General features: G+C 50.2%; 1 protein-coding gene across 1 annotated transcript in view; it reads left to right on the top strand.

Annotated features, from left to right (window-relative positions):
• Window positions 1-1,272: 1,272 nt before the first annotated feature.
• Window positions 1,273-11,531, top strand: part of CASQ2 (calsequestrin 2) — a 28,541-nt gene continuing 18,282 nt past the window's right edge. Inside the window, exon 1 of the mRNA XM_084304084.1 lies at window positions 1,273-1,902. Within this exon, the coding sequence (XP_084160210.1) occupies window positions 1,669-1,902 (234 nt within the window). The 5' untranslated portion in view covers window positions 1,273-1,668. The remainder of the gene's footprint in view (window positions 1,903-11,531) is intronic.

Here is an 11,531-nt window from a genome sequence, read left to right as displayed (position 1 = left end):
ACCAGAAATTAAGAGGTTTTGGAAATATGACAGGCTTCAAAACTGCTGCCTGCAGAGTTTCTGCCCATGTGTTGTGGAAGTTGAAAGTGACATCTGTGGGGGACTCATGTTCCTATGTCACCCAGAAGAGAGGTATAACTGCTAGGTAGTGTTTATGTTTTGCCCCAAACAAACTCTGAAATACCCCAGCCATACAGTTAAATGGGACCAGCTGGTTGGGGTGAGAGCTGCCTACACCAAGGAGGGACGTCACCTCCTCACGGGCGTGGATGGAGCTAGGTCATAATGGAGCCACACGCAAGGAGGAGGCCTGGTGAGGCCATGTGTCTGCACATCACTTTGGCACGGGGGAGACCCGTGCCCGCTGTCAGACTCTTCTTTGCCAGCTCCTCCGAATACCTTCCCCAGCAGATCAGCGTCACCCCGCTGGTGGGGCTGGCCGGCAGCCAGCTGGCCTGCCTCCCCGTCCCTGTCGCTGCCAGTCATGGGGTGGTGGTGACACCCCGCTCAGAGGAGGGGAAGAGGTGAAAGGCTGTGCCACCAGATCAGGAACAGGGAAGCAGTCATGCTTTCCCATCTCACTTGCTGGGAAATGCAGCAGAGCTGCATGGAAAGACCCTCGGGGACAACAGGCAGGTCCCCAGAGGCTGGAAGGTGATGGTGACATCTGCCCATCACCTGGAGGAAGTCCTTTCCTCCTGCCCCAAGGCACCAGCCTGGCTCTTGCCCTTCATCCCCCTTAGTGTGATCACGCTTCATCCACTCGCCAGCAACGTCTGGAACTTGGCAGCTGCTGTGGGCATGGGAGGTGGCAAGGCAAGCTTCCCTCTGCTTTGGGGTTACAGCTGTGAGAGGCAGGTCCCAGGGCTGGCAGATCTCTTGGTACCTCACAAGTGGAGGAAGCACTTCGGAAAAGAGCTTGAATTCCAGCAAGCAGCTTGGGTGCATGCCCCAGGCAGCAGGAGGAAGGAGTCCCACTTAGTGCTCACCTCCTTTGCCGCCAGGGAAACGTGACTTTTCCTCTAGTGGTGCCGATGAACCTCTGAAATGGTTTAATCCGAGCTCTGCTATCCGCATCCTAATCACTGTGATGCCCAAGTGGTTACAAAGAGAGACACCCTTGTTGCAAAACGCAGTCGGTGTCTTCTATTTTTGCTAAGCCCTGGTAGGATGGATCGTGCCCCGGCTCTCTGTATAAATGAAGTCCGTCCCTTCCCAAAACCTGCCTCTGTCCTCCCAGCATCGGCATCCTCCACTCCCTCCCGCACTCCCTCTCACTCACTCCCTCGCTCTCAGATGATGCAGAGTGCCAGCAAGTCCCTCAATGGTGTCATATCTGTCCTTTTTATTCATTGCAGGGTTTATTTTTAGCCTGAAACAACTGCTTCCTAAAAATGGAGTTCCTAATGACACGGGAGCCGGACACAGCTATGTAAGGTATCCAGGGCTTGGCCTGACAGCTTCTCCTGTCTGTCTTTGTTGTGAGCCCAGGACAGCAAAGTTTGCTGCTTCCCAACTGCCTTGCAGAGTTTGGACTGAACACTAGGAAGGCAGCAGAAAGAGAAACTCGGTTCAAACTTCCCCTGGAGCCCTCGGCCTCCTTCTCTTTCCAAAGGAAGAAGGAGAGAGACCTTTGCCTGCCCTCCGCTGCACTCCCAGGGCTCCCCCATGAAGGCGACTTGCTGGATTTTGGCAGGCTTTTGCCTGCTTTTCTGCTGCAAGGCAGAAGAGGGACTGAATTTCCCCACCTATGATGGGAAAGACCGAGTGATCGACCTGAACGAGAAGAACTACAAGCAGGCCCTGAAGAAGTACGACATGCTCTGCCTGCTCTTCCACGAGCCCGTGAGCTCCGACAAGGTCTCCCAGAAGCAGTTCCAGATGACGGAGATGGTCCTGGAGGTAAGCACCGCTGCGTGTCCCCCAAGGGTCAATGCCACAGCGTGCTCTGAGCTGTGGAGAGGAGCCACGGGACAGGGCAGTTGGAGAGTCTGGGGGGGGTCACCCAAAGCTCTGGGTTTGAGTTAGCCCCTGAGCTCTGTGAAGCACAGGGAAAAGCCTCTGTTGTGCTCTTCTGAGTTGTTTGCTGGGAAATAGACTTTCTGAATCGTGCGTCAGAAACCCACAAAAATCGAGTAACCTTGCAAACCTCAGCAGCATGAACTCAGCCCAGCTGAGCTTTTCCAAATCTCAGCACAGGTCTGGGTACACAGCAAGAAATGTTTAGGTCCTTTCTCCTTCTATGCAAGCTAGAAATCCCCTTGCTTTCTGGATGCATTCCTGTTTCCTATCCCACCAGGAACGATCAGCCAAGAAGCCCTGCCAAACTGTGCTGCAAATGGGTGTCCCAGCTCCCCATCTCATAAGCTCCCCATTGGCGCAGCATTAAATTGCTTTTTGTTTTTCTGACACTTGGTTGCCTGCTTGGAATAAGTCTGTGGCTGCTTGTTAATACAGCCATTCACTTCTGTGCTGGAGAAGGAGAAAAAAAAACAAGAAAAAAAAAAGTTGTTAATTCTTTGGTGAAAGAACGATTAATTATCCCCAGTAAAATAAATCACATTAAAAATACAAAATAGATTCATAGCATTCTTTCTTGTAGTGTGGCTGTAATCTAGGGAATTACACAGCAGTAAACCTAGATGGCTAGGTGTTGATTTCCTACCAGGAGCTTAGAAATATTCCCTCAGCTAAAAGGCACATTTGAGAAGAAAGTGAGAACTGCAGAAGAAACACATGAGCATTGTCAGACCCAGAGAAAAAATGCATTGCTCCCCTGTAATTATAGTAAACGTGAATTAGATAATATGCCCTCTGAGAGCTAGGACCTGAGAAAGTCCGAGGCAAAGTTCAAGGTCTACTGACCTCCTGAGCAAGCTTCACAGCAAGAAAGATTCAGAAACTAACCAGGTTTTACTCACCTGTCAGGAAACAGTTACTTGCTCCAGGTGAGTGATCAAATAACACTTGGCAAAGAAAAAATAACCCTGGAACTCCAGCTGAAAAGTTCACAGTTGGTGGTATAACCACATTGTTATTTAATAGGATAGCTATTTTGTGCGAGAGGGATGGCAAGCATTTACTAAGTGCATATTTATAGAAACCTGACAGAAGCAGGTATTGACTGTGCACTGCTGGCTGTACTCCCCGTGACACCTACAGCCCAGTTCACAATCGACCATATCAAGGGTGCAATGGCCACAACACAACATAGGTTAAAGCCTTTATTTTGCTGGGTTTGATTCAGCAGTGAATACATTGACTTAGGACTCTGGTGATTTGGTTTCCAATCGCCTCTCTGCCGTGGGCTTCTTATGTGACCTTGGGCAAGAGATAGAGGATTAGATCCGCAGCAGACTTTGTGTAATTGTAGTGCTGCTGTCCACTAATGCTCAGCTACGAGCTAACTGTGGCACAGAACACCCTGCACTTGTGGCTCTGACCTCAAAACTTCCCCAGCACTTGCGGTGCTGATTCAGTGCATGTCTCAAAGTTTCAGTTTCCCCTGGACAGGGAACAGCTGCAGCAATCTCATAGCCTGCTATGCAGAGAAAATCCAGCACAGGACACAGCCCAGCGAGGTGTTGGTGCTCCCAATTTCTGTATTAACTCAGCCATGGCAGCAAGCTGGGTTTTAACCTGTTCCTTCTCTGAGAGCATTCAAACCTTACCTCCCTCACCTCAAACCATAAGTTTTGTGCAGTGGGGATCACTCTCCATCTCCCCTGCCTGTGGTAGGATGTCTTTCTGGAGCATCTCATGTGTTTTCACCTTATTATATTAAGGATTTAATGTCTGACTGACAGCAAGATGTGCTGCTTCCACAGCCTGGAAAACTCTATGTCCTTAGCTTCCCTGCCATAAAATGTCACTGATCTCCATCATTAGGAATAATAGGGACCCTTCATCCAACACACAGCCAGGTGTGGAGCTGGGCAAAGATCTGAGTTAGGTGTCTAAGAGTTGTGACCTCCTATTGCCTGATGCACACAGGTATGTGTGTACACAGGAGAGAATGGACTTCACGGACGTTAAATCCTGTAAACTCCAAAATTGTCCAACCTCTCTGTTTCTCCCACACGCACTTTATAAGAAAATCAAAATTCAAAAGACCAAAGGCCTTAAAAAAATATCTTAATGCCAAAAAAAGAACAGGAGAGATCCAGCGCCCAGGTCCCTCCACATTTGCTAGGAGAAACTCTCAGATGTGCCCGGATAGTAGACAACATGGTACGTTGTCAAAGCAAGCAGGATTCCCAGCAGTGCCTGCCAGTTCCTTCACTCTAGACCAAGACACTGGTTTAGGCTTCAGCACATGAAAAAAAGCCCCAGCTACAAAGCACCCAGGAAGGGATGGGCATAGATAACACCCTTTCAAACCAGGAACAAACTGTTCCTTGACCATGAGCATGGTTTCATTAAAATATGTGGCTCGTGGTCAGCAACAAGGCCTGACGGGGGCTTCTTGCATGCATGAGGAGTCCCTGGGTCTCTGGTAGCTAACAGGGCTTGAGCTCACATGGCAGACTTTCCTTATTTTAGGGCACTGCAGTCTCTTCCCTTCCAAGTCCCCGCTCTTCATGAAGCTTGCAATTATTTAATTACGTCAGAGATCCACACCTCTGGAAAACTTGGCTGGAAAGAGCCAAGAGCTTGAAAAATCATTCAGGAAGGCAAACCAGGAAGGCAGAGAGAAGAGAATCACAAGGGTCTCATTTTCTTAGGGAAACTGGCTGAAAACCTGACAGCACATGAGTTAAGCACATGCTTAAGGACTCAATCAAGCCTTATCTATGAGCAGCAGGATGAGGAGAAAGCGATACAGTAGGAAACATTTCCTTCCCATGACAAAAGCCCAGTGTGCAGGACTGACTGACACTGTCAAAAGGTCTGGGTGCACAGCAGATATCCCCAGAAAAAGGGATGTCATCGTTACACTGATGTTAGGGCAGGACAGCACACGACATCTTCAGCTCCCCGCACCCAGTCATACTGGGATCCATCACTGGATTCCTGCACAGCCCAGGTTGCCTTTCCAGTTTGGAAAGGCAGTGAAGATGAAGACCATCAGCTGGCCTGGCAGCTCCTGCTGGATATTTCCTGGTGAGGACAGGGCTTGGGGATAACCAAGCCCCTGTGAGAGCACCACCAGTAGCTTTTTTGGACCATCCTTTGCAAATGGCAGCAGCTCCACAGATGGCAGTGTCAGCCCCTCAGGCCCAGGTGGGAAGGCTGGGGCTGTTGGGTTAGTCCACCAGGAAAACAGTCAAAGCAATGGCTGGAGATGCAGCTGCCTACTGCTGAGTAGCCAGGGCAGAAAAATGTTGGGAAGGGATTGTAATACACCAGCAATCTAGGACAGAGATGCGTGAGCATGGCTGTTTCACAGCTCAGGCTAAGGAGCTCTTATCCTCCTTTGCCTTCCTTTCTCCTGCCCCACTCCCCGTCCCACTCAGGACAATGCCAGAGGTTGGATCAGGCAGTCCTGAAGCTAGCAGTAGCTGTTCCTACTTTGTGGCAATGTTTCTAAGAGTCCTGCATGCCTGTGAGGTGAGCACAGTGAAGAAGCAGATGACACACAGACAGACACAAAGCTTCATAATGAAGATATAACAGACAATTGAGAAAGAAACAAACAAAAATACTAATTGTCCTAAAATCTCTCAGCTTTAATAGATGGCAAAAGAGGACAAGAACAAAGGAGTGTAGCTTAGAAATACCCGTTCTGCTATTATTCTTCTCTGTAGCTCTCCTACCATAATTCCTCCTGCCCCATACCACCACTTCTCAGACCTTCTCCCCTCTCCCTCTCATCTCTGAACCCTTCCTAAATACTAGCATAGCTTTACTTTCCAGTGGGCCAGATTCAGCCTCTAGGAGTCATGTAACGAGAATAATGAGCACCATGCTTAGGGGCTTTCCTTTTGCATATGAGAAGCTCTCTCCAGTAACTGAGGTCGTCTTAGGGCATAGCAGGCTGCATGTGATGCAGGATGCCATCCCCATTACACTCTCCTCCACTGAAACTTGCTCAGATCTTGCTCCCCTGGATCGTTCTTCCCTTGTCATGTGTATGCATATATACATCCTTTAAGAAAAACGAAATCAGTCAAGCCCAAATATTTTAGGCCCATCCATTGAAATAGTGTCCCTGGGCTGAAATGCCATGGGGAATTGCCCTAGCACAAATCAGTCTGCTCAGAGGTAGGACAAGAGGGATGTGGTGTTTCCCCATCCAGATCAGCTCTAGCAGCTGCCTGACCTCTGGCGATAAATGGCAGAACAAAGTGAAACCCCATAATGTATTTGGCCAATTCTGTAATACAAAAAAATCCTCCTGTGAGCCTGGTGATATGAGTCCATGAGGTTGCATTGCATCCCTCTCCCAGTGCCCAAGAAGGGTCAGTAACTACTTGTGTTGTGAGAGGGACAGATAGATTCTGAATTCAATAAAAGACCAGGGTTAGAGTGGGTATGAGGTCTAATTCACTTAAATTCAATTTCTTTGAAAACGCTTATGTTCATGAGACAATCAATGCCTAACTACAGTTTTCTGGGCTGGTTAGACACTTTACACAGGACATGCTCATTGAGTGCCACAGAGTGCCTGTGTCCCGATAGAGCAAGTCCTCAGGGTGAGGGATGAGACACACCTGGGTGGAGAAATACATGCAGGAGCCTACAGCACGAGTACCTTGTACATACCTGTAATAAAAGAGGTGCTTTGGTTTCCATAGCTACTAAAGCACTGGTTTCCACTGCAGATAATCTAATGCAAAAAATAAGGGAGGAAGAGAGAGAAAAGGAAAAAGTGTTCACTGATTACTTTGCCCTTTGAGACTATAAAAGTAGGTCTCGGTTCATCAGCCGAGAAAGGGAGCTGATTTTTAGCAGCAGCACTAGGAGGATTTCACTCACTGACATGCCAGTCACAGAAGTGAGTTACAGAGAGCTCCCCATTTTGTAGATGGGCACATTGACAGCCAAGGGCAAGTAGGTGACTTGGTCTTTCTGTAAAACAGTGGTAGAAACAATTTTGAAGACTACTTTACCTGTTATTGCTTCGTTTCGTTCCTTAAAGGCCCTCCATCAGTTCTCATCAGTGAGTTTGGACTGGCTGTACGAGCAGCTTCTAGCATAAGACCTCATAAGTGGCCATGCCACTCTTTGGAAGTCACTATTCATAGCCACAGTGATCAAAGCTATACAAATACCACCTGGAGGCATGGCAGACCCCTGTGAGCTTGGGCTCACCTGCTGACACAACGCAAAGCCAAGTCTGCCATGCAAGTCCTTAAGCCATTTGGAGACTCCTTCCAGGTCAGCCCTCCATTCAGAAACACAAGTGCTCAAGAGATGAGGAAAAACTTTGAAAAACCCATCATCCTAGGTCTCAGTCATCCTGCCACACCAGTCAAGTTCCCCCCAAAAAAGTGCCTGTGGGGGTTTCCAGTGCGTTTCTGATTCCCAGGAGGCAGGATCCCACTCCTATATAATAAGGCACCTTTGTCCTATCCTTGTGTGTTGTAAGTGGGGGCCTCAAAAGGCCTAGCCTGAGCTCACATTCACCCACACAGTGGGTGTGTGGTGTTTATTGTCATCATTTCACGTTGTCTGCCCCAGACCTTGACATTTCTCAGGAGCCCACCTGTGGCTGGGGCAGCTGCTGCCCTGCAAGGCAAAGCGGGTGCCCTGATCCACGCTGCTCTGGCTCACACTGGCCTCTCTCCACAGCTCGGTCTGCCAGTGCCCTTCATCTAAAACCAAGCTAATCAGAGCCTGCAACTGCCCTTCATTCATGCCTGAGGTTCACTGGTGGGGAGAATGGAAAGGAGATAGGATAATTTTCTTTAATGTCCCAAGAGGGAGGAGAGCTATTTCAGCACAAAGCCCGAGGACAAATGGTCTATGAATAAACTAAGTCTGGAAACTAGGAAGCTCCTAATCACTAGGGGAAGGAGCCAAGGGGATAACAGCCCTGTGAATTTTAAGAGGACATTGACCAGTTTATGACAGAGATTGGGTAAGCTGGTCCAAGGTCTGGTGACTACAGGTGTCCTGTCGAGGCCTCTGTCCTTAAATAACAGGCACCCAGGTAAAGAATTGGTGGTGGCCTAGGAAAGAACTGACTTAGCAAGGTCCAAGTCCTCCTTTCTTTATTTCCTTCGCACTCTGGGATTTACCTAGATAGAAAACCTTGCCCGAGGAAATGGAGCAAGCAGCAGCACTGCAGATCCGAGGCTGTCCCCCCCTGTCGTAGCGCTCTGGGACAGGCAGTGCAGGCTCTGCTGATGGGGCTCATTCCTCTGCGCTTGCTGGCACGGGCCAGCTGCAGTACATGATACCTCCTCTTTCTGGGAACTCAGTCCTGCCCTGGCAGCAGCCAGCTAGCAGATCCCTGACACCAGGTGACGTCCCGGGGAGGGGAAGGGGCTGCGCATTGAGCACGCTTCCCTCCTGCAGCACCCGCTGGAAGGAGCTGTTTGGTGCCCTGCATATGCCTGATGAACCCAACCCTCACTTTCAGAGCAGCCTCTCTGACAACAAGGCAGTCACCGCCTCACTTTTGTGACAGACAGCCCCCAAATTGCCCCTCCTGTCTCTGTTTTGCCACAGGGGGCTTGGTGGGGTGGCCCCCGGGCGCTGATCCAGGCCCACCAGCAGGAGAGCCGGGGTCACCACATGCACGCCCGCACACTCAGGGCTGTCCTCGGCGTGCAAAGCTGCCCAGCCGAGTCGGCAAAGCACCTGTGAAGCGGTGCCAGCAGCGCTGGCTGGCAGCAGAGGCAGGTGGCCCCTGCCCCGTGGGTGCTCGGTGCCGCCGGCATCGTCCCCGGGTATCTCGGGGGGCTGCGCTGCGGCCTACAGCCGGCTAAAATTAGGGATGCCCGGGTGCGGATAAAAATACAGCCCTCGCTATGTGAAACCTTCAGGGAGGCGGCCAAAGAGCACATCATATGCCTGGCCGGGCTGAGTGGCCGCGTGGCAATTAAAGGCCTGGGGCAGCGTTCTTGGAGCGCTACCTGCGAAGGCCACCTCCCGTGCAGGGCCTCTGCAGGAATGACCTTTGGGTGATCCATATTTGGGGACTTGCCTTTTAGTCGGAGAAGCAGCGACCCCCTGAGAGGGATGGTTTGGCAATAAACAGCCTCCACAGGCTGCCCTGGTGGTGGAAAAGGGCAAGAAGGTGGCACACACTCACTCTCTCACAGCCCTGCTGCCATTTCCTGCAGCAGCAATTTCTCAGGAGTCTTCTGCCCCTCCTCTTTGACCACCACGATGCTCCAGGACCTGTCATTCACCAGCCTGAATTTTGCAGGGACCTGAAATTTTGCTGCTGAGGGATGCAGGGTGATGCTGCAGGGAACAACACAGCATTAGGAAGGAGGGAGATCCCTCTGCTTTCTTTCAGAGTGCCCACTGGCTTGCACAACTGGGAAGCCAACCATAACATGAAGGTGTGAGTCCTGCATAAGACATCCAAGCCACTGCAGACATACCCTAGATTCTTGCCATCTCCTCCTGTTTCTGAGAACAGAAGTATTACTGTTTTGAGATATAAAGTCATCAGCAGCCTCAGCACCAGCATCTTCACATCAACCAGGTTCTTCACATCAACATAAACTGCAGCTTTAAAGAGAACAGGGGAGAAAGAGCAGAAAGTGGAAAGGAGGATGCATTGCTTGAGGGACCTTCCCTCATCATCTCCTGTTCCTTTCCTCCTTGCATTGTTGGAATTTATCTTTTCCACCACTGCCAGCTTGGGAAACAGAAATCTCCCAGTGCTTAGGAGAAGCTTACTCCCAACAGCTCTCATAGATACCCAGATCTGTGTGCCTGGGCTGCTGGGGAAGGTCAGCCTTGCTTCTTGTGGGAGCACCAGACATGTGCTTTTAAAGTTAGAATGAAAATCCAGGCCAGAAAGACATAATGTCATTCCATAATGAAAAACTGTCCATGCTGGGACACCAATCCCTTCTACTTGTATTTGTAACCCTCTCTGACGGATTTTTTCTGCCATTTGACAGCCAAAACCAACACCAAATGCAAGGTTCGGCACAATCCCTGTTGTCTGCAGATGAAAGAGGATCGTGGCCAGACAACCTGTCACATTTATAGTGGTGGCACTTCTGCTGCTCTGTAGCCAAAAATTTCAGAAGGACCCTGTGAGCCTAATTAAATCTTCTGAAAGCTTCCCATCACCATACACCTAAGTTCAGATGGATGTTGTAGGTATGAAGCTGAGATGTTAAAGTGGGGAGTTGTTTCTTTCCAACCCCATTATTCAGACTGACAGTCCCTGCTGACACTAGCCAAGACAAGGTGCTGCTTGCTTACTTGGTGGTCCTCAGGCATCAAGTAGGGCTGGCACCTCTCAAAGATCCCAAAGAGCTGTGCCGTCCCTTATGCTTACCCAAATGAAGGCTGCCTGTTACCTGAGGGAAGCAGGAGAAAGGAAGAGTGCTCTCAAATTCACACCTCCTATTCCTGAGGATGCACGGGACAGAGCTTGTGGTCCCATGGCTAGAAAGTGTGCATTGCACAGGCTTCATGCACATGAGAGAAAGTCTGCAAAATGCGTGGAATATGAGCTTACAAACCCCTGCCATCCTTACTGATGCTCTAAGCCAGGTTTGCTTTCCCCAAAACTCCTGCTGTACCTCAGGGACTGTATAACCAGTTAGGTCCAGCTCTTCTGGGGCAGTTTCTCCCTTCCACCTCCCCATGCAGCTGTTGAAACTACGTTACTCGCTGTAGAGACTGACACAAAGGCAGGGGCTCTGGCTGGACAAGACTTCAAGCAACATGGATTTAAAAGGAGGAGAAGGAAAGGGAGAAGGAGGAGGAGGGGGAGGAGGAGGTGGTGGTGGAGGAGGAGCTGTGTTCTTACATTACAGCCACCTCCCTCCCACGGTTCCGAGCCAAAAGGATTGTCAAGATTAGAAACATTATCTGCATTCAAATCCCACTAGCATTATGGAATCAGAAAATACTGTAAGGGGATACATAAATGCTTGATACTGTAATGAGGAGGGGGCAACCAGCCAAGCTGCTGTGCCTCTGGCACACTCTCTATTTTGCTGCCTGATGAGGTTCAAATGTAGGTATGAGAATGCACACACACCTAGGCACTGGTCAGACTTCCCTGCCCCACTGGAAAGCAGCAAGGGCAGGAGCGAGGTCCTGCCCCCATGTAGCTGGCACTTGAAAATGCCACCGTAGGCACTGGCACCCTGCAAAGGTCCCCTGCCTCCAGGCGCTGCCACAGTGGAAAGAGCTGCAGCGAGTCTCATGTTGCAAAAAGATTTCCCCAGTGCAGGACCCCAGCACTCCGCGGATGAGCACAGCCTGTACCGCTTTGCCTCCTTATCTCGTTAGCACAAAAGCCCAAACGAAGGGGGCAGGCTGCCCGCAGAGCTCGCAGCTCCCTCCCCGCAGCCACACGTACGCACTGCACACTCTGATCTATGCACACCCATCTTCTCTTGGGGTGAGCCTCCTCAGAGGGACACCTCCAAACGTGCCTACAG

This window comes from Netta rufina (genome assembly GCF_964035555.1).
Source record: "Netta rufina genome assembly, chromosome: 1".
NCBI classification, from domain to species: domain Eukaryota; kingdom Metazoa; phylum Chordata; class Aves; order Anseriformes; family Anatidae; genus Netta; species Netta rufina.
This window is presented reverse-complemented; position numbering and strand designations above follow the sequence as displayed.